The sequence below is a fragment of the Colobus angolensis genome, unplaced genomic scaffold, assembly GCF_000951035.1.
Source record: "Colobus angolensis palliatus isolate OR3802 unplaced genomic scaffold, Cang.pa_1.0 Scaffold19, whole genome shotgun sequence".
NCBI classification, from domain to species: Eukaryota; Metazoa; Chordata; class Mammalia; order Primates; family Cercopithecidae; genus Colobus; species Colobus angolensis.
In genome coordinates, this window is record NW_012115043.1 from 12,683,258 (window position 1) to 12,707,734 (window position 24,477).

Genomic DNA, 24,477 nt, shown 5'->3' on the forward strand with positions numbered 1-24,477 from the left:
AGGTGGCGGGTGCCTGTAGTCCCAGCTACTCAGGAGGCTGAGGCAGGAGAATGGCGTAAACCCGGGAGGCGGAGCTTGCAGTGAGCTGAGATCTGGCCAATGCACTTCAGCCTGGGCAACAGAGTGAGACTCCGTCTCAAAAAATAAATAAATAAATAAATAAATAAATACAATTTTATAAAACACTAAGTAAAATTATTGTTTATTGACAGCATTAACTCTTAACTCTCATTGTATACTTGGGGTGCTTTTAAAAAGACTAACCTCTAAAATTCTAGTTCAAGTCTGGGAAAGAGTCTAGGCAACAGTATAGCTTTATTATATTATCTCTCCAGGTGAGTTTAACGCAGCCTGCTTTGAAAACCACAAATCTAGACGGGCTTAGTGGCATGTGCCTGTATACAGTCCCAGTACTATGGAGAACGAGACAAGAGAATCACTGGAGCCAAGGGGCTCAAGTCCAGCCTGGGTAACATAGCAATATTCTGTCTCTTACAAGAAAACAAAAAAGAATCCACTAATCTGATATATGCATACTCAAACTGGGTCTCAAAAAAATAAATAAAAACAATGCAAATATCTGCAGTACAAATAGGTTTAATATTTATATTTAAAATTTCAAAGATTTAACTAAGAATTAAAATCTCACCGATAGCTTTCTCCAACTGTTACAATCTCCACTTCACTGTCAGTTGAGGTAACATTAATTTCTTCATTGGCAGTAACCTGGGGAGTGGAGGAAGCTTCTATCACCACAACATCTTCATCAATACTTCCTGGAAACAAAAAGAAAAAAACATTTAAAGGTATCTTCCTGTCAGCTAATTGTTAGGCAGAAATCTTTATTCTGACTTTGAAGACTGAAATTCATTGCAAAAATAAAAATCTTACCTGTCAAAAAGTTTTTCACACAAGGAGCGAAAAACACACATAGTGAAAATGGTAATCATTGTTTTAATCTTACTCCTTTGCATGTTTACTTTCTCTTCTATGGATTTGGTGTATTCATTACAAATGTTCAGTGGTTTCTACATGAATTTGTAAGATCTTACATAGATATTTATCCTGTAATATCTGTAGTATATTATAGATCTTGTATTTATCATTATATAAGATATTAACCCTTCAATATCACAGAAAAAGTTATTACAGCTTTATATGTTTTTTCCAAGGTTGTTTTCATTTAGGTGATATATCCTTTTAAAAAAACACACAGTAGCTATTTAGTTTTATGTTATGAAATTTGTTATTGATTGCTTGATTGATTGACTGAGACAGTCTTTCACTCTGTTGCCCAGGCTGGAGTGCAGTGGCCCTCAGCTTACTGCAACCTCCTCTGCCCCCTGGGTTCAAGTGATTCTCATGCCTCAGCCTCCCAAGTAGCTGGGACTACAGGCATGCATCACCACACCAAGCTAATTTTTTAGTACCGATGGGGTTTCACCATGTTGCCCAGGCTTGTCTTGAACTTCTAACCTCAAGTGATCCATCCCACTCAGGCTCCCAAAGTGCTGGGATTATAGGCATGACCTACTGCACCCAGCCAAAATTTGTCATTTTTAAATGTCTGTTCTTTTCTAAATCATTCTAAGCTTGGAAAGTGCATCCTTATTTACAAGATGGATACATATTAAATTAGACTGGGTCCAAGTCTTTGTTTAATATTCTTTATATTACTGTTATCTAGAACTGATTTTTGTTATGACATTAGGTAAGATTATATAAACAGAATCCTGCTCTGTCTCTCCACAGCTAACTAGCTATCACCAAAACATTTATTGAAAAGTATTTTCTTTTACCCCACTAATTTTTGATAGCTCCTCGAATTTTCAGTTATGCAAAAGAAATACATTCTGGAAGTTTACTACACAACATAGGGTCTATGATTAACGATAACGTATTGTATGTTTAAAAATTTGCTAAAAGAGTATATCATGTTAAGTGTTCCAACCAAAAAAGGAAATAAAGGGGACAGGAAGAAATTTTTGGAGGCAATGGATATAAGTCCATGGCATTGACTGTAATGATGGTTTTACAGGTGTTATACCTCTCTCCAAACACATCAAGTTATATACACTAACTACCTTCAAGCTTTTAGTATACTAATCATACCTCAATAATGCAGTTAAAATATTTTTTGATACTTCTCTTAAATATTATATGCATATTTTAGGGTCCATTTTGAAACATTCAACCCCTTTGATTATAGAGTCTAGTGTCAGGGTAAGTCTACTTTTTAAAATAGTTTTTTTGAGGTATAATTTACATACTTTGAAATTCAACCATTTAATCTGGCCTTTTGCCAGAAATCACCATCTTCCAATAATTCACCAAGATGACAAACACAAAGGAAAAGAGAAGAGGCACCTGCAATATGTTCTCTAGGGTTTTTAGAAAACATGGAGCTGTTTCTTTGGCCATAGACATAGGAATCTACAAGAAAAGCCATGCTGTAGCCATCAAGAAAATGGCTACTGTTCATACAAAAATTAGCTGGGATTTGGCGCTCGCCTGTAATCCCCGCTACTCAGGAGGCTGAAGGAGGAAAATCACTGGAACCCAGGAGGCGGAGGTTGCACCAATCTCGGAAGTTGAGCTGAGATCACACCAATGCACTCCAGCCTGGGCGACAGAGTGAGAATTCATCTCCAGAAAAAAAAAGAAAAGAAAATGGCTACTGTTGGCCGGTTGTGGTGGCTCATGCCTGTAATCCCAGCACCTTGGGAGGCTGAGGTGGACGGATCACGAGATCAGTAGTTTGAGACCAGCCTGACCAACATGGTGAAACCCCATCTCTACTAAAAGTACAAAAATTAGCTGGGGTAGGTCGGGCATGGTGGCATGTGCCTGTAATCCCAGCTACTCGGGAGGCAGGAGAACCACTTGAACCTGGGAGGTAGATGTTTCAGTGAGCCGAGATCGCACCACTGCACTCCAGCCTGGGTGACAGAGCAAGACCCCATCTCGAAAAAAAAAAGAAAGAAAGAAAAAGAAAATGGCTACTGTTCAAAAAGGAGTGCCCCATAAATCTTACCATGGCAAAACTGGAAGTTACAATGTCACCCAGAATGCTGTTGCCATTGCTGTAACAAACAAAATTCTTGCCCAAGAATTAATGTACATAATGAGCATATAGAGCACGACAGCTGAGATGGCTTCCCAAAACACATGAAGGAAAAAGATCAGAAAAAGAAGGAAGCCAAAGAGAAAGGTACCTAGGTACAACTGCAGAACCAGCATTCTCCACCCAGAAAAGCACACTTTGTGAGAACCAACAGACAGGAGCCTGAACTGCTGGAACCTATAACCTGTGAATTCACGGCATACTAGGTGGCGAAAAAAAAAAAAACAATCAAAGACACCTGGACTATAAACAAAACAAAATAAAACCTGAGGGCATTATGCTAAGTGAAATAAGCCAGTCACAAAAAGACAAAAACTGTGATTCTGGTTAAGTGAAGTATCTAAAGTAGTCAAATTTGTAGAAACAGACAGTAGAGTGGTCGTAACCAGGGTCAGAGGGAGGAGAAAGAGAAGTTGTATAATGGTTACAGAGTGCCAGTTTTGTAAGATGGAAAAGTTCTGGAAATCTGTTTCACAACAAATGTAAATACACTTTTTTTTTTTTTTTTTTTTGGAGGCAGGCTTAGGCTAGAGTTTAGGGGCATAATCACACTCATTGCCCTCAATCTCCTGGGCTCCAGATATCCTCCTAACTCAGCCTCCTGAGTAGCTGGGACTACAGGTGCACACCACCGCACCCAGCTTTTTTTTTTTTTTTTTTTTAGTCTTTTTAAGAGATAGTGTCTTAGTACATTGCCTAGGCTGGTCTCAAACTCCTGGGCTAAAGCAATCCTCCTCCCACCTCGGTCCCCCAGAGTGCTGGGATTATAAGTATGAGCCACTGCACCTGGTCCCAATGTGAATATACTTAACACTACTGAACTGTATGCTTAAAAATGGTTAAAATGGTTTTTAAAAAAGTAATACTCCATTTCTTCTCTTGCTGTGTTTTTTACAAACCTGTTGTTTATTGGCTTCTTCATTACTATCACCTGTCAATACAAATGTAAGCCAACAGTTTACAAATAATGTCTGTAATTAAGAATTTTCCCATAATGTGTAAAAAAATTCACCCACTTTAAGTGTACATTTTGCTAATTTTAGTAAATTTATGGAGTGTAATCATCACCACAATCCAGTTTAAGAACATTTCCAATAACCCCAAAAGAGCTTGCACGTCCTGTTTCAGTCAATCATCATCCCCTATACCAACTCCAATACCCCTGCAACAACTGATCTGCTCTTTGTCATTATGAATTGGTTTGTATTTTGTCATGTTTTATGTTAAGTGGAGTCACACATTATATACACTTTTGGCTCCTTTCACTCAGCGTATTTATCTTGAAATATATTCATTTGTTGTATCAATATTTGTTCTTTTTTTATTGCAGAGTAGTATCCAATCATATGGATATAACACACTTCGTTTATCCATTCATCCACTGATGGACATCTGGGTTTTTCTCAGTTTTTGCATATTACAAATAAAGTAGCTATGAACATTCATGTATAAGTCTTTGTACAAACATGTGCTTTCATTTCTCTCAGGCAAATACTTAGGAATGTAATTTCTAGGTTCTGTGGTAAGTTTGTTTAACTTTTTAAGGAACTGCCAAATTGTTTCCCTAAGTGGCTCTACAATTTTACATTCCCAATACGGAAATGAAGGTTTCAGGTTCTCCACATCCTCACCAATACCTATTATTGTCTCTTTTTCAATAAACTTGTTTCAGTGGCTATACAGTGGTATCTCATTGTGGTTTTAATAACCATTTCTAAAATAAGAAGGCTGAGTACAAGGGCTCACGCCTATAATCCCATCACTTTGGGAGACCGAGGCAGGCAGATTGCTAGAGCAAAGGAGTTCAATCCAGCCTGGGCAACATGGCGAAACCCTGTCTCTACAAAAAATACAAAAATTACCTGGGCGTGGTAGCCTGTAGTCCCAGATACTCAGGAGACTGAGGTAGGAAGACAGCTTGAGCCTGGGAGACAGACGTTGCAGTGAGCCGAGATAGCACCACTGCACTCCAGTCTGGGCAACAGAGCCACCCAGACCTTGTCTCAAAACATAATAATAATTTAAAAAAAAACAAAAAACAACATAAAATAACTAATGGTGCTGAGCATTTTTTCATGTGATTATTAGTTACTTTGGTTTTTGTCTGTTTTTGTTTGAGAAAGTGTCTTGCTCCAACGCCCACGCTGGAGTGCAGTGGCATGATCATAGCTCACTGCAGCTTTGACCTCCTGAGCTCAAGCAATCCTCCCACCTTAGCCACCCCAGCAGCTGGGACTACAGGTACATGCCACCATGCCCAGCTAATTTTTAAATTTTTCATACAAATAAGGTCTCACTGTGTTGCTCAGGGTGGTCTCGAATTCCTGAGCTCAAGCAATCTTCCTACCTTGGACTCCCAAAGTGCTAGGATTATAGATGTGAGCCACCATGCCAAGTCTAATTTTATGAGCTACTTTGGTGAAATATGTATTCTTTTGTCCATGTTTAATCTGAGTTTTTGGTCTCATTGTTGAATTTTAAGAATTCCTGGCCAGGCCCTACAGCTCATGCCTGTAATCCCAGCATTTCGAGAGGCTGAGGCAGTGGATTGCTTGAGCCTAGGAGTTCAAAACCAGCCTGGGCAACATGGCGAAACCTTGTCTCCACAAAAGCTACTCCGGAGGCTGAGGTAAGATCACTTGAAACTGGGCTGCTGAGTCTGCAGTGAGTCAAGATTGTGCCATTATACTCCAGCCTGGATGACACAGTGAGACCCTGTGTCTCAAAATAATAATAATAGTAATAATAATAATAATAATAAAGAGTTCCTTATATATCCTGAATTCACGTCTTTTCTCAGATATACTATTTGCAAATATTTTTTCACAGTCTGTAACATGCCTTTTCATTTTCTTAATAACATCTTTTGAAGCACAAAAGTCTCTAATTTTAGAGTTCAAATTGGCAACTTCTTTTATGGATTGTGATTGTGGTGACATATTTAAGAAACCTCTGTCCAACCCAAGGTAACTGAGATTTTCTCCTATGCCTCCTTCTAGAAGTTTTATCATTTAGTTCTTACATTTAGGTCTATGATCTACTTTTGTTAATTTCTGTGTCAGACAATAGGTAAAAGGTCTAAATTTATCTTTTCTGCATATGGATATACAATACTCCAAAGAACAGAACAGGCCAGGTGCAGAGGCTGACGCCTGTAATCACAGCAATCTGGTAGGCTGAGGTGGGCAGATCACTTGAGCCCAGGAGTGCAAGACCAGTTTGGGTAACACGGCGAAACCCCATTTCTACAAAAAATAAACAATTAGCCAGGTGTGGTGGCATGTGCCTGTAGTGCCAGCTACCCAGAAGGCTGACGTGAGAGGATCACTTGAGCCGTGGAGGCTGAGGCTGCAGGAACCCCTGATGGCGCCACTGCACTCCAGCCTGGGCAACAGAATGAAATCCTGTCTCAAAAAAATAAAGGGGGGGGGGAAAAAAAAGCAGAAAATACCAGCAGACACTGGTAAACAAGGGAGATAATGAAAGATTATCTGATTCGGAGAAACTTTTTAAAAATTACTTAATAATATTGTATTTATACTCTGGAATATTTGCAAAATGCTATTATCAATTAGATAGAAAACATAACATTTATTAGGAGTTACAAGATGTGAAAATGTTTGAAGTGGCTTTTAAGTCCTACAGATTACACACACAGACTGAGGTAAAATGCATTTTTAACAGCACAAATATATCTTATGGGCAGAAAAAAAAACAAAACAGTAGCACCCAAGTGGCTATTTAAAATAATACTGTAGATTGAATTTCCAAATTTTTTTCCAACTCTTGCTTCTTTGCAGATGTTACTTGTTGTTAATTAACTCAAATTATTAAATATGGAATTAAGTAATGGTGGTAAAAGTATATTTAAAACTAAATGCATTATGTATCAACAAAAAGTCATGATTTTAAAAAAACTTTTCTTATTTCAACCCATAAACTGGGCATTACCAGTTCTACATGGAGAAAAGTTATATCTACATATCAACTTTATTTATGATTTTTCTCTGCTTATCTGTATACAAAATTTCTTTCAAAACCTGTTTTAAAAAAGAGGAAAAACTAAGGCTGGGCACAGTGGCTGACGCCTGTAATCCTAGCACTTTGGCAGGCCGAGGTGGGAGGATCACAAGGTCAGGAGATCGAGATCAGCCTGGCCAACACGGTGAAACCCCATCTCTACTAAAAACACAAAAATCATCCAGGTGTAGAGAGAGGCGACTGTAGTCCCAGCTATTCTGAGGCTGAGGCAGGAGAATCACTTGAACCCGGGAGGCGGAGATTGCAGTGAGCCAAGATCGCGCCACTGCACTCCAGCCTGGGTGACAAGACCAAAAACACAGTCTCAAAAAAATAAATAAAAATAAAAACAAAAAAAAACTGTAAAAAATAAGCTAACATTCTTGAACACGTTTCACATGGCTTATGTAACATTTTGAAACCTCAATGATAAATGATACAAAACTAGCTTTGCTAATCCATGAAAATTTAATTTATATAACTTTTTATGAATACAGAGATTATGTAACTAAAAGTATATAAATAGCTTGCTGAAGCACTCTTATTCTATTGCTTAAACATCATTATTTTTCTAAAAAGGACTTTATGCATAACTTGAACATAATACATAAAATTATATAACTAAAGCATATTCACAACAGGCAACATTTTGGCATCTACAATCTAGCGTTTTCTAGGATAACAGTTATTTAAACCAAAATTTTAAAAAGGGAAACATTTCTAAAATTATGAAGTTAATCTTATTAAATGGCACAGCTTAAAAGAAAATCAGGAGAATAGGTCATTTCTTACTGGGCCAATTTTATTTTCATTTTATCTTTTACATTTAGAAATACTAAAGGACAAAAAACGAGTATAGCTAAGATAGTGGTAGGACTGTGGATGATTTTCTTTGAATTGTTTTTTTTTTAAGGTTAGGTTGTTTATAGCTTTTAAAATATCATGAGAAAAATAACATATTTCTCTGGCTACCAGCCTAGAAAGAATATGAGTAGTATAACAATGATAACAAAAACAATGGTTTCTCTGCGAGAGTTCTTTATGAACTCCTCAAAGTCCATTTCTATTTCCTGGTAAGAGATCACAAATTCTCTTGGCATCAGCAATAAGCAATGTTAGCCACTATACTCACTGATCACCTTAGTCCCTCTGTGCCTTAAGACTGGAATGATGCTAACAGTAAGAAGAGTTTCCATGGCCAGGCGTGGTGGCTCATGCCTGTAATCTGAGCACTTTAGGAGGCCGAGGCAGGTGGATCACCTGAGGTCAGGAGTTTGAGACCAGTCTGGCCAACATGGCAAAACCCCGTCTCTATTAATAACACAAAAATGAGCTGGGCATGGTGACGTGTGCCTCTAATCCCACCTACTCGTGACGCTGAGGCTTGAACCCAGGAAGTGGAGGCTGCAGTGAGCCAAGATTGCGCCATTGCACTCCAGCCTGGGAGGCAAAGCAAAACTCTGTCTCAAAACAAAAAGAAAAAAAAAGATAGTTTCCAATCTGTGAGGACAAACTTTGTGCCATATATAGTATTACGCATGTCTAGCCCCATCAAGAAACTGAAGCTTAGAAAGTTTAAGTGACTTACAAGCAAACAATAAGCAACACTTAAAATTCAAAGCTAATTCCAATTCCAAAGCTCACATTCTTTTCACAAATGACATCATGTTACCATACCTACTAAACATGTGGGCGTGTAGTTACTATCAAAAGCATTTTCATGCTACCAGATGCTTTTGCCACTGCTCCTGTCTTTTATAGTCACAATTAAAGTTACTGAAGTTATAGCAACTAACTCCACTTTGGGACTCCTCTGTTGGTATCTTTCCAACAGAAATGAAAACATACATATACACAAAGATTTGTACCCAAATGTTCACTGCAGCATTTTCACAATAGCAAATACCAGAAACAATTCAAAACGCCCTTGACTTCTACCTACCTAGAGGAGCCTGCTCACCAGCCTTATAGATATCATGTGTATCTCATCTTCATGACTAATGGCAGTACAGAAACACAAGTAGAACCACAGCCCAGCCAGGGAATAAATCACTTAAACAATTCCAGCCAGGTGCAGTGGCTCATGCCTGTAAATCCAACACTTTGGGAGGCCAAGGTGGGCAGATCATAAGGTCAGGAGCTCAAGATGAGTCTGGCCAACGTAGTGAAAACCCGTCTCTACTAAAAATATAAAAAAATTAGCTGGGCATGGTGGTGTGCACCTGTAATCCCAGTTACTTAGGAGGCTGAGGCAGAGAATCATGTGAACCCGGGAGGTGGAGGTTGCAGTGAGCTGAGATCACACCACTGAACTCCAGCCTGGGCAACAGAACGAGATTCCATCTCAAAAAACAAAAAACAAACAAACAAAAACAATGCCATCACTGACAACTAGATAAACAAAATGTGGTATATCTATACAACAGAATGCTATAACTAATAAAATAAAAACTAATTACTGATACCTGCTACAATATGGATTAACCTCCTTAAAAAATTATGCTAACTTAGACTGGGCCCAGTGGCTCATGTCTGTAATCCAAGCATTTTGGGAGGCCAAGGCAGGTGGATTGCTTGAACCCAGGAGTCGGAGACCAGGCTGGACAACATGGAGAAACCTTGTCTCTACAAAAAAATACAAAAATTAGCCAGACATGGTGACATGCACCTGTAGTCCTAGCTACTCAGGAGGCTGAGATGGGAGGACTGCTTGAGTCTGAGAAGCAGAGTTTGCAGTGAGCTATGATCGCCACTGCACTCCAGCTTGGGCAACAGAGCAAGACCTGCCTCAAAAAAAAAAAAAAGAAAAAAAATTATGCAAAGTAAAAGAAGTCAGACAGTAAAGACCATATATTATATGATTTCATTTATATGAAATGCCCACAAAAGGCAAATCTATAGATACAGCAAATTAGAGGTTGAGGGGAATGAAAGTAGGAACAGAGACTGACAGTAAGAAAGCAAGAGGGATCTTCTGGGATTGATAAACATATTCTAAAACTGTATTATGGTGATTATTGCACAGCTCTAAATATACTTTTAAAAATTAGTGAATTGGGCTGGGTGTGGTGGCTTACATCTGCAATCCCAGCACTTTGGGAGGCCAAGGCAGGCAGATCACCTGAGGTCAGGAGTTCAAGACCAGTCTGACCAACATGGTGAAACCCCGTCTCTACCAAATAATACAAAAATTAGCTGGGTGTGGTGGCATGTACCTATATAGTCCCAGCTACTTGGAAGGCTGAGGCGGGAGAATCACTTGAACCCTGGAAGTGGAGGTTGTAGTGAGTGGAACATCGCACCACTGCACCATAGCATGGGCAACAAAGTGAGACCCTGTCTCAAAAAAAAAAAAAAAAATTACCAAATTGTACACTTTAAATGAATGAATTTTATAGTAGTTAAGTATACCTCAATAATTTTTAAAAAAATATAAAACACTCTCTGCAAGATACAAAACTAGACATCAACAAATGAAAAAACATTCCATATTCTGGAATAGGAGGATGTCAACTCTCTGTAATATAATCTACAAATAAAATCCCAAAAAAAATACCATCCTAGACCTCCCCACCCCCAATCACCTCCATGTAAACAAACTGATTATAAAGTTCACTTGGAAGAATAAACAAACAACAATATCTAGGAAAAAATTAAAGATTCTAAAATTAAAAGAGTGTTCTTCCTGTACATGGACAGACAGAGCAATAAGACACAGTGAAAACTCCATAAAAAGGCCCAAATGCATATGGAAAATTTAACATGTGACAAAGGTAGCATATTTCAAATCAACAGGAAAAAGATGCTAATGACCGGATTGGGGACAAATGGATAGTCACATAAAAAAAAAAATGGGTCAATTTTTCATATTATACATAAGGATAAACACCAAATGGATCTATGCTCTAAATGTTAAAAATGAATTAAGTACAAGGACTGGGGGAAAATGGGCTAATTTTGCTACAACTTTGGAGTGGAAAAAGTATTCCTAATTACGACTCAAAATTCAGAAGCAGTAAGAATAAAAGTTGATAAATATGACTTGTGGGAAAAAACGTCGGCCTGGCATGGTGGCTCACGCCTATAATCCCAGCACCCTGGGAGGTCGAGCAGGTGGATCACTTAAGCTCAGAAGTTCAAGACCAGCCTGGGCAACATGGTAAAATCCCATCCCTACAAAAAAATACAAAAATTAGCCAGGCGTGGGGGTGTGCACTTGTGGTCCCAGCTACTCAGCAGGCTGAGGTGGGAGGATCGCTTAAGCATGGGAGGCCGAGGTTGCAGTGAGCCGAGAAAGCAACACTGCACTCCAATCTGGGTGACAGAGTGAGATCCTGTCTCAAGAAAAGAAAAAAAAGAAAAAAAAATTGGCATAAAAAGTATGTAAGTCAAGACACCACTAATTAATTTGTGAAAAATGTGTGTATTATATAGGATTTATATAGCTAATATATCAAAAGCTTCTAAAAATGGACAGAAGAATGAAAACCAACATCCTGATATCAAAACAGGCAAAAAATAAATAAATAAAAAATATGAACAGACTGAACACAGGAAAAGAAATGCAAATGACCTAAGGTTTTTAAAACATATGAAAAGATACACATTACACATTTTAAAAAATAAAAGAAATACAAATTTAAAATGTACTGACATACTATTCCTCAGCTATCAGATGGACCAAAAATCCCCTAAAATCTGACAACATATTCTGTTGGAAAGATTCAGGCATCCTTGCTGGTGAGCATTCAAAATGGTTACAATCACCATGGAGAAAAATGTGGCCATATCTTACAAAATAACATATGCATTTGTCCTTTATTCAACAACTGCCTTCTATAATTCTATCCCAAAGATACACTGGCAAAAACATATGAAATAACATATACAAAAAGCTATTTATTGCAGGAAGTTTTTTTTTTTTTTGAGACGGAGTCCCACTCTTGTCACCCAGGCTGGAATGCAGTGGCACAATCTCTAGATCTTGGCTTACTGCAACCTCCGCCTCCTGGGTTCAAGCAATTCTCCTGCCTCAGCCTGAGTAGCTGAGATTACAGGCGCAGCCACTACGCCCGGCTAACTTTTGTATTTTTAGTAGAGACGGAGTTTCACCATGTTGGTCAGACTGGTCTTGAACTTCTGACCTCATGATCCACCCGCCTTGGCCTCCCAAAGTTCTGGGCTCAAAGGTGGGAGCCACTGCACCGGGTCAAAAAAAGCTGTTTATTGCAATGCTATTTATATTTAAAAAAAAAAAAAAAAAAAGTCTGCAAACCGTTCATCAATAGGAGACTGGTTGAATACACCAGTACAACCATCCAAGGCAGTATGATGAAGCTTAGGAATAAAAAGAAATGACACATACAGAGACACATACTTTCGTTCCTCTACAGTATCTCTGTATACCCCAACAATAGTATATATTAAGTGAAAAAAGCAAGAGACACTTTTGAGTAAGAGAAAGGGGTCATATTTTGAGTTTATTTTTGAAGAAAAAAAAAATGAAAGAATTAACCAAAGCTAAGACCTGAGTATATCTTGTTTTAAAGTTTTGACTCTGAAGCCAGGTTAAATGTTTTTACATAATTTAAAAAGCAAAATTAAATTTTTTTAAAAAATACCCTTAAAAAAGCCATCCCTGAAATAAGTGAACCTAAATGCATGTGAAATTGGTGGCACAATCACACAGAAAACTGGCCAAGGGCAAAAAGGCACTATACAAAACAAAATACTTAAATTGTATTAATTAGAACTACTATATTAGGTTGGTGAAAAAGCAAGGGCAGTTTTGCCATTAAAAGTAATTTTTATGTTGAAACTAGTTCACTTATGTGTATGCATTTATGGTATATACAGAATAAGGCAAATAAGCAATGGTTAATATTATTAAAAATCAGAGTTTTCAGCATAAGAATACAAATATAAAACAACAACTTACATAAAAACCCTAATCCTAAACTTATAGTGGAAATATTCACTTAAAGATTTATTTTTTTCTAAATCTTTACATTCCTAGCTTTGTCTGTTAAAACAGTCAAAATGTGCTAGGCATGGTGGTTCACACCACACCTGTAATCCCAGCAAATGAGGAGGCTAAGATGGGAGGATAAGTTAAGGCCAGGAAGTTGAGACCATACTGGGCAATGTAAGAAGATCTCATCTCTAAAAAAAATTAAAATAGAATTTAAAAATTAGTGGAGCAAGACAGCATGTGCTGTCGTCCCATGTACTCAGAAGGCTGAGGCAGGAGGATCACTTGAGCCCAGGAGGTCAAGGCTGCAGAAAGCTATGAGTGCACCACCACTCTGCAGCCTAGGCGACAGAGTGAGACCCTGTCCTTTAAAAAAAAAAAAAAAAATAGGTTAAATTCAAAAAAGCCAAAACCATTGGCAACCCAGTAGAGCAAAAAACACCTTAATTCCCAGACTTTAGTCTCTATCACCTCCCAATAAAAGAAAATCGGGCCAGGTGCGGTGGCTCACACCTGTAATCCCAGCACTTGAGAAAGCTGAGGCAGGCGGATCATGAGGTCAGGAGATGAGACCATGCTGGCCAACACGGTGAAACCCCATCTCTACTAAAATACAAAAAGTTAGCCAGGCATGGTGGTGCGTGCCTGTAGTCCCAGCTACCCAGGAGACCGAGGCAGGGGAATCACTTAAACCCAGGAGGCGGAGGTTGCAGTGAGCCAAGATTGCACCACTGCACTCCACTCTGGCGAAAGAACAAGACTCTGTCTCCAAAAAAAAAAAAAAAAGTCAGAAGTTCTTAAAGGAACAGCTGTTTCTAGGTCTGGGGCAGGAACTATACATTAATCTGCAACAATCTGATATATCAGAGAGTAGGGAAGTTATCAAAGACCACTAGGATGGCATCAAAAGGACAATGACCCAGTTTGAAGATGTTCCCTATGGCCAAAGATGAAATCATTTTAAAAAATATAAAAAGACTGCAACAAACTGAAATCCATCAAATATACTAAAATTCATGCATTCATAATGATACTCAAAAACGAAAACACCCCTTTGGATGCTGCTAGAATACCACATCATTCTGAGAAGTGGTAAATGAAGGAAGAAAATCAAGCATTCATCTCGCCTTTCCTGTATGAACAGAATTTCAGAAAAACCAATCAGCTGATGAACGAAGTGTTCTTCCTTTATAGAAGAATCTCAGATAATAAACTTAAGCAAAGTGATAGATTTAGAATATCAAGGCTGGGAGTGGTGGCTCACGCCTGTAATCCCAGAACTTTGGGAGGCTGAGGCAGGCAGATCACCTGAGGTTAGGAGTTTGAGACCAGCATGACCAACATGGAGAAACCTCATCTCTACTAAAAATACAAAATTAGCCAGGTATGGTAGCATAAGCCTGTAATCCCAGCTACTCGGGAGGTAGAAGCAGGGGAATCACTTGAACCCGGAGGGCAGAGGTTGCGGTGACCTGAGATCACATCTTTGCACTCCAGCCTGGGCAACAAAAGCGAAACTCCATCTCAAAAAAAAAAAAAAAAAAAAAAAATCAGTATTTTGCAACCCCTAATATAATGAATCTGGGCAAGACCATTAATAACTGCTAAAAAACATTACAGAAAACAGTGAAGGGGAACTTTATAATGGAAGGATCAGAATGACACCTGAACCCTCTGATCAAGCTCAGTATGTGACGCAACAGACAGCACATAGTATCACCAACAAAGTACTGCCGGGACTAAACTTGAACCTAATTAAGCTTTTAGACCTAACTATCAGTTTACAGAAATGATGCCATATATAAAATAGAATTAAACCACGTGTGTTGAAGTCTCTATGAGTAAAATGATATCTACAATTGTTCTGAGACTCTCCAGGAAAAAAAAAGAGGGGTTAGAAATGAAATAAGAATGGCGGAATGTCAACATCGGAAGCGAGATGATGAGTACATGGGGGAGTTCATTGCATATTTCTGTTTTTGTGTATGTCTAAAAGTTCCCAAATAAAATCATAAAACCAAAAAATATAACTCAATCAATGCTATTTTTCAAAAACAGGGACAGAAGTATTCACAGCTTTAGATATATTTCCTGATCCTGCGACTCTACAATTCCAAGGGTTATCTTTTTTTTTTTTTTTTTTCTGAGGCAGAGTCTTGCTCTGTCACCCGGGCTGGAGTGCGGTGGCCGGATCTCAGCTCACTGCAAGCTCCGCCTCCCGGGTTTACCCCATTCTCCTGCCTCAGCCTCCGGAGTAGCTGGGACTACAGGCGCCCGCCACCTCGCCCGGCTAGTTTTTCGTATTTTTAGTAGAGACGGGGTTTCACCGTGTTAGCCGGGATGGTCTCGATCTCCTGACCTCGTGATCCGCCCGTCTCGGCCTCCCAAAGTGCTGGGATTACAGGCTTGAGCCACCGCACCCGGCCCGGGTTATCGTTTTAAGCAAACTTTTAAAAAAGCTTAAAAAGTCAATACAGTATGGACTACACATGGAAAATATATATATATACAGCTACTGGATAATTTTTTAAGGTCCAATATAAGGTAAAATGACATCTGTAGTTTGAGACAAAGTTTCTAGTAATGCATCACTCATGGAGTCAGTAAGTGCCATATCTCACACAAAGCAGATAAGGATCCTATGCTCTCAAAAATTGTGATGACTTAAAAAATGGTTCTAGCAATTACCAAGACGTCAATGTCTATGATGCTTCTGTGGATAAAATTATTTTCAGGAAATGTGCGTAATAATCACTAATTCTAAATTAACATTTTTTCAATATTTTATATGTAAATAAGTTAATAAGACATATGACTATTTTAACAACAGCCTTAAAACTTTATATTTCAAAGCAAGATAGACAAAATTTCTTTTTCTCCTCTGTGGTAAAATGGGACTGACTTAAGCTCTCTTATTTAGGAGCATATTTGACATTTACATTTCCTTCAAGACTGAAGGAGATATAATCTGTAATACCTATTAATTTTAAAGTTAATAAAGTATCAGGAAGTCCTCATATCCACAATTAATTGGGAAACCCAAGGCTTTAGTGCTATTAAATGTTAATTACTTCCAGTAAGGTTCTCTGAATAGATCCTAGAAATACATTACTAAAATTAACACCCATTCTCAAACTCAGCTTCTGTTAGGTTATTTTAAATATCTGAAGTTCTTGACAAATATTATAGGAACAAAACAGAATGTATAAATTATCAGCCTCACTGGCAACTGAGAAAAACTCAATGTCCAACAGGCTTGCTAATAGCCCAAGTAACACATCACTTCGGCTTTCTATAAAGAAAGTTACGCATAGAAATAAAGTTAAAATAATAAAAAGTAAAGAGTTAAAGTTAAAAGCCAATTAATAATGGAACAGCAAGAAGCAAATATTTTCCAGAAATCTGTTGACTATAACCAATAAACTGGTTATGTGCAGTGGCTCACACCTATAATCCAGCACTTTGGGAGGCCGAGGCAGGCAGATCACTTAAGCCCAGGAGTTTGAGATCAGCCTGGGCAACATGACAAACCCTGTTTCTACAAAAAAAATTAATCATGTGTGGTTGCACACACCTGCTGCTGTCCCAGCTACTAAGGAGGCTGAGGTGGAAGCATCGCCTGAGCCCAGGGAGGTTGAGGCTGCGGCAAGTCGTAATTGTGCCACTGCACTCCAACCTGGGCAACAGACAAGGCTCTGTCTCAAAAAGCAAACAAAACCAAACCAAAAAGAACCACAATAAACTAATGATGTAAAGTCAGTTAATTATATACAACTGTTGTGTCTTGGAGTGTTTTAAGATATTACAAAATACTTAAAATGTAGAACATTCTTCCATCAGCTTATTTCCCAATAGCCAATAAATACTGATGCACCAATACGGCTTGGCTGTGTCCCCACCCAAATCTCACCTTGAACTGTCATAATGCCCACATGCCAAGGGTGGGGCCAGGTGGAGAAAACTGAATCGTGGGGGCAATTTTCCCACATGCCATGTTCTCATGGTAGTGAACAAGTCTCATGAGATCTGATGATTTTATAAATGTGAGTTCCCCTGCACAAGCTCTCTCTCACCTGCTGCCACGTACAATGTGACTTTGCTCCTCATTTACCTTCTGCCATGATTGTGAGGCCTGCCCTGCCATGTGGAACTGTGAGTCAATTAAACCTCTTTCCTTTATAAATCACACAGTCTTGGCCAGGTGTGGTGGTTCACACCTGTAATCCCAGTTTTTTGGGAGGCCGAGGTGGGTGGTGGATCTCTTGAGGTCAGGAGTTCGAGACCAGCCCAGCCATCATGCTGAAACCCAGTCTCTACTAAAAATACAAAAATTAGCCAGGCATAGTGGCGCAGGCCTGTCATCCCAGCTACTCGGGAGGCTGAGGCAGGAAAGTCACTTTAACCCAAGAGGCGGAGGTTACAGTGAGCCCAGATTACACCACTGCACTCTAGCCTGGGCCACAGAGTAAGACTCTCTCAAAAAAAATAATAAATAACAACAAATTACCCAGTCTTGGGTATGTCTTTATTAGCAACACAAGAATGAACTAATACAGTAAATTGGTACTAACAGAGTGGAGCACTGCTGTAAAGATATCTGAAAATGTGGAAGCAACTTTGGAACTGGGTAACTGGCAGAGTTTAGAAAAGTTTGGAGAGCTCCAAAGAAGATAGAAAGATGTAGGAAAGTTCAGAACTTCCTAGAGACTTGTTGAATGGCTTTGACCAAAATGCTGATAGTGATATGGACAATAAAGTCCAGTAGCCTCAGATGAAGACAAGGAACTTCTTGGGAACTGGAATAAATGGGTCACTCTTGCTATGCAAAGAGACTGGCAGCATTTTGCCTCTGCCTTAGAGGTCTGCGGAACCTTGAACTTGAAAGAGATGATTTAGGGTATCTGGCAGAAGTAATTTCTAAGAGCAAAGCAATCAAGAGGAAGAAGAGCATAAAAATTGGCAAAATTTGCAGCCTGACAATGCGATAAAAAAGAAAAACCCATTTTCTGGGGGAGAAATTCAAGCCAGCTACAGAAATTTGCATAAGTTATGTCGAACTAAATGTTAACAGGTATAACTACCCAATGCCTGTGCCCTCATTGTATCTAGGAACTAACTTGCTTCTAATTTTACAGGCTCATAGGCAGAAGGGACTTGCCTTGTCTCAGATAAGACTTTGGACTGTGGACTTCTGAGTTAATACTGAAATGAGTTAAGACTTTAGGGGATTGTTGGGAAGGCATGATTGGTTTTGAAATGTGAGGACATGGGATTTGGGAGGGGCCGGGGCAGAATGATATGGTCTGGCTGTATCCCTACCCAAATCTCACCCTGACTTGTAATAATCCCCATGTGTCATGGATGAGGCCAGGTGGACATAATTCAGGTAGGCAATTTTCCACATACCATGTTCTCATGGTAGTGAGTAAGTCTCATGAGATCTGATGGTTTTATAAATGGGAGTTCTCCTGCACAAGCTCTCTCTTGCCTGCTGCCATGTAAGACGTGACTTTGCTCCTCATTCACCTCTGCCGTAATTGTGAGGCCTCCCCAGCCATGTGGAACCCCTTTCCTTTATAAATTACCCAATTAAACCCCTTTCCTTTATAAATTACCCAGTCTCAGGTATGTCTTTATTAGCAGTGTGAGAATGGATTAATAAATGCACATTGTAAGAAAAAGTTGTCCCAGAAGCTCCAGACTAACTAATACCCAATCATCCATACAAATCATATCAACATTTAGTAAATAAGTCAAATTAAAAGTTCAGACATTCCAACTCTATCCAGACAGCCTGAGTTCAAGTTCTAGTTCTACCATTTGAATTACCTAAGACTTTCTGCCAAATCACTTTATTTGAATCACTCAAAATACGACTAGGAAATAACCTATCTCCTAAAAATCTAAGGAAGTTAATTATTTGAAAGAGCTGAGATTTCTTGACAATAGAGTTAAGTCCCATTAATATTTCAGTTTAACTATTCTGAAAATAGTTTTTAAAAAATCATTCCAAACTGATTTTCCAAATGTTTCATCTGTAATATGAGTGTGATGATAATGGAATCCATCTCATATGAGTATTGGAAGGATTCAATGAGAATACACATAAAATAGAACATTACTAGCACAGAGTAAGCACTCAATCAGTGTTAGGTATTTTTATTACCATCATGATATTAGCATCAAGGAATTCAATGCAAACTTCTTGGAGGGCATTCAGGTAAAAATAGCTAACAACACTTTCAATGCATATACCCTCTGAAACACTTTCAGAAATTATTCCTTAAGATACACTTACACAGGTGTACAAAATGCAAGCACAAGTTTGCTCAATGCAGCAAATATTCACTGACAAAAGCTGATTAAATACATTATGGAACAGTCATACAAAGGGAATACTATGCAAATGTCAAAAAGAATGAGGTAACTATACATGGTGATATAAAAAGAGCCACATTATTTATCCTTGAATAGGCTTTCACATTTTCTAAGGGAGATAAGAAACTACTAATAGTGATTACTTCTGGGTAATAGTAAGACTGGAGGATATGAAGAAGAGATAACCTTTTATCTTCTATTTTAAACTTACTAGATACTTCTAAAATTCCATATCATGTGAATGTTATTAAATCATTATTTTTTTTAACACTAGTTTAAAAAAATCACTTGTCTAGAAACCAGAAAACACTGGGTGTTCTTGGTTTCAACATTTTGGATTTGTTTCTAACGTTTGAGGGTAACGTCTGAAAATAATGTAATTAAAATAATGTAATCCTTCCAAGAAATGCAGTAAAAAAAACTTGCTACAATAATTATTAAGTAAGATTTTTAAATGCACTGTTTGGACTTCTCTTTAATACTTGAGACTATATGAACCCCTGGCACTGATAATGACATTCAATTACTATATTCTCATTCCCCTATAAACATCAGCTCCTTAGAACTTCTGCTCCACATCAACCATCCTGTCTCACTAACTTCAAGCACTAATTGAGCTCTGCTATTCTCGCTCCCAAAACCAGTACATGCACATTCTGACCACCTGAGAAAAAAGTGACAATTAAGCAAGACAACCCCTCATTTCCCTTATTTTCAGGAAACCTATGGGAATGGTTATTCTACACTCTTCTCAGTTGGGTGTACACAATCAAAATGAACTCTTCTCAAAAAAGTATTCGTGTAGGTTAAAACTGATCTGAACATGGCCAAGCCTAAGATTAAGAACAAGGTTACTGGTTTTAGGGTTCTGGCAAAAATAGAAAAATGAAAATGAAAAAGGAAAGAAATTCGTGGAAAAGGAAGGGACTCATAAATAAGAAGAGGAGAAGAAATGGCACATCCAAAAGTAGACTAGCAAGCCCTGACCTTAACAGGCAAGACATAAGGTAAAACTGAGAAAGCTTATGTTAGTATTAGAAACCATGACCTAGCTAACCCTTTAGAAAGCTCTCCCTAAGACCACTGCCCTATTCCCTAATTTCACAAGAAATTAATCTTTTCCCTCAGTTCAGACAGCTCTTCAATGCTCACTTCAACAGCTCCCTTTAAATCACAACTGTAAAAGTGATGCATTATCTTAGGATGGTCTGTATATATGGAACATACATTTCAGGACTGTCTGCAAATAAACTTATTCTACTTACATATCACATTTACTGTGTGTGTGTGAGAGAGTGTCGGTGCGCATGAGCAAGAGCACATATGCGCTAGAGCACTGACAGGAAATAGTCTCTATCCAATTTTAATTGATGTATTGTATGCACTATCAGGACTAAAAGTCTCTGGGTTCTGGTATTAGAATAAAAGTTACTACTCAAATACTTGAAATTATTTTTCAGCTATAAAGAACATGATAACAGCAAACAAGAATACAGCATTTAAAGAAAAAATATTGAGAGGCCAACGCAGGTGGATTGCCTGAGCTAAGGAGTTCAAGACCAGCCTGAGCAACTTGACAAAACCCATCTCTACAAAAAATACAAAAATAAGCCAGGTGTGGTGGTGTGTGCCTATAGTCCCAGCTACTTGAGAGGCTGAGGTGGGAGGACGGCTTGAGCCCAGGAGGTGAAGGCTGCAGTGAACCAAGACTGCATCACTGTACTCCAGCCTGAGCAACAAAGCCAGATGCTGACTCAAAAAAAAAAGAAAAAATAATATTAACCAGCCTCTTTTAGTTACTAGAACTGTTCTTACTATGGTTGAATCCATTATACAGGCAGCTGAAAAAGTATTAATAAAAGTCAAGCATATTAAAGAAACACAAGGAAAAAAACATGTACCATAAATGAAGAACACATATAAAATATAATCTAGTATGTATAAAATGTAATAAATGAGGCCAGGTGTGGTGGCTCATGTTTCTAGTCCCATCATTTTGGGAGGCCAAGGCAGGCAGATAATTTGAGGTCAGGAGTTCAAGACTAGCTTGGCCAACATGGTGAAACCCTGTCTCTACTAAAAATACAAAAATTAATGGTGGTGGGTGCCTGTAATCCTGGCTACCTGGGAGGCTGAGACAAGAGAATTGCTTGAACCCGGGAGGCGGAGGTTGCAGTGAGCCGAGATTGCGCCACTGCACACCAGCCTGAGGGACAGAGTGAGACTCTGTTTCAGAAAAAAAAAAAAAAAAAAGGAATAAATGGCTATTTCCCCAAAAAACTCTGACTTATTTTTGTCACTAGAAATTTTTTTAGTTTTCATCTTAGCATTGGAGTCATGGTTTAATACTGCAATTGGTAATTTATATGGCTTAAAAATAAAAGTTAATAGAGCCTGATAGTAATTTTAAATAAAATCAGTAAGACACAAACAAAAAATTAAGCACATATACAATGCAATCGGTTCCATGTTTTACTCAGCTTAAACATTTTTACCTGAGGGAACAGTTGGATTGTTTTGGTGGTTTTCACTGGCAGAAACAAACAAATCTTCTTCTCCTTCAGTTGATGAGCTAGAAGAGGATTCGCTGCTGAGGTCATTCTCACTGGAACTACTAGAACTAGGTAGCAAGGCATATTTTCTTCGCGCTAACACTTCTCGTTTCTTCCTCTGCATTAATATCCTCTCTTTTTGTTTCTGTGTCCTCTGTGAGGAATTATTTTTTACAAATCTCTTTCTGCATGGAAGTCTCCGTAATGAACTGCTATGTAAACAAGGTCTTTTCATTAACAATCCTGATACAGATTCTGTCTCAGTCCGAGGCCACTTATGAGACCGTGCACTATGGCTTCTACTTTTAGCACTCAAAATGGTCTGGGAATGTCTTACAGAGACTTCTTTATCCTCATCTGAAGTCACAGTATCAGAATCTCCAAAATGCAGACTAGATGAAGGAGAAGAAAGACAATCACTAAAAGAGGAATCATTATCTTCATCACTTGGTGTTCCTAGGTGTTGTCTCAGTCCTAATATTCCCTGGTTTTCTTTAACACAATTCTGCATATACGAAGGGCCAGCCTGCTGGCTTTTGCGTTTTTTCCTCACAACGACACTTTTTTCTTGTTCTTGTTGGTTACCATTCATGTCCTTCTCTTGTTTTTGAGAATCATCACAAAGGTGAGAGAATTCATTCCCCACTTTACTATTAATCATCTCAACTCCTGCAGGAAAACTTTTGGCTGCCCCAATGGGCTCTGGATGCAAAAGGATCCCTTTCAGACTCTCCTGTGTCTTTGGTGCATCAGAAGGAATCTCACTCTTCATATCCACTTTTAAGGTGTAGAGCTCGTTATATTCAGGAGTCCATTGAGACATGGGAAACTTTAAGGAAAGCCTAGAAGACAAAATTAGATATTTAAAAGAATTTTAATGTGTTTTATTATACTATTTAACTGAAGAGTTCTCAAATTCCACCAAGAAGATCCCTTATAAAGGCAGAACTGTCTTTTCCTCATCAGTACACAAAATGTCTATTATGAATTATTTTACTGTTCTTATAAAACATTTTTCTCTGGTCACTCTACTCATGCGCCCAATTTTTAGAAATACAGTAAATATAGAGCATAAGCCTATTTAAAAACTTCTATTAACCAAAAACTGATCTTGTTGCATATCTTACTACCTTTAGCAACATAACATATTTGGTCAAATCAAACAATTACTTCAAAACCTATTTCAGTGAAATATAGATAAAAAGATTCGAATTCAAAAGACTACTCAACATGTTTTACTCCTGGTATGACATTTTTAAGTGGTTATTAAATATTTCTGTACATCTAGATGGTTACATTAGATTGATATTATTAATAATGAGCTAATGAATATAAGCTTCTCTTTTCTATGTTTTTTTCCTTCATGCCATTCTATTAATTCTCTAATGAGAATCTTAATTCTCTAATGAGAATGTGAATTCTCCTGACAGCAGGCACAACTACTGCATTTCAGTTTTAGATACAGATTACAGCCAAGACTGTGGGCTGCTGAAGATTATTCAGTTAAATAAACAGTATAGCAGAATATAAAATCAAACTTTGTACAGCTCATCTATCTAAATCATTCAACATCTTAAATTACGAGCTGCCAAAAGGAGATCTGAATTTAAAGCATTTACATCAATGCAATGTACATATGAAAATAACTTAAAATTAGTAAATATGACAAAATGAAACATATTCATCAGAAAGGCAGTTACTGTGACAAATGAGGAGCTTTACTGGTGCAAAATATGAGTAAACACTGTTAACATATTTTTAACAAGTTTTTATTAAGTATAGCATACACATATATTCTAAGTTTATAGATCAACAAACACTAACAAAGTGAACACCTCTATGTAACTGGCAAACAGATAGAGAAACAACATAACCAGCACCCTAGAAATCCTCTTCCCATTACTACAACCCACCGAGTTGTTAACCACTATTCTAACTTCTGAAACCATAGATTTGTTTTGCCCATAAAATACATTTTTAAACCAGTTCCTAAAAAGCGAGTAAAACAGCTGTTTTGTAAGCAAGTATTTTCCCTCTCTACAAATGGGTTACAGAAATATATAATCTCACAGGTCTCCCATGTTACTGTAGTATACAACTTTATTATCAGAACAAATGACAATAATTAAGGCATAGAATGGCCTATTCCTACAAAAAGCTATCAAAACCACTATCTTCTTTTATTCTTATTTACAAGGACAGGCAATGCTGTATCCAAGATCAGCCATCAAGCCCTATCTGTAGTTCAGCAGGATCAGTGATAAACCAGGAACACAAAAATGAGTGAACATGAGCATGGCAATGAGCAAATTACAGAAGGCAGCCAGTCAGACAAGGATCATTTTAATTAAAGGCAAGAAAACAGAAGTCACAATGACAAAACACAGGTACATGTGATCTAAGAGTTGAACGGGGTCAAATAGGATGGCTAT

General features: G+C 38.1%; 1 protein-coding gene across 5 annotated transcripts in view; it reads right to left on the reverse strand.

Annotated features, from left to right (window-relative positions):
• The window catches only part of RNF111 (ring finger protein 111), a 114,326-nt gene that overhangs the window by 47,246 nt on the left and 42,603 nt on the right, over nt 1–24,477 (reverse strand). For all 5 annotated transcript variants that reach the window (XM_011940496.1, XM_011940499.1, XM_011940498.1 and 2 more), the window contains 2 exons: nt 21,989–22,887; nt 650–776 (listed from right to left, as the gene is read on the reverse strand). In XM_011940496.1, the coding sequence (XP_011795886.1) occupies nt 650–776; nt 21,989–22,868 (1,007 nt within the window). In that variant the 5' untranslated portion in view covers nt 22,869–22,887. The remainder of the gene's footprint in view (nt 1–649; nt 777–21,988; nt 22,888–24,477) is intronic.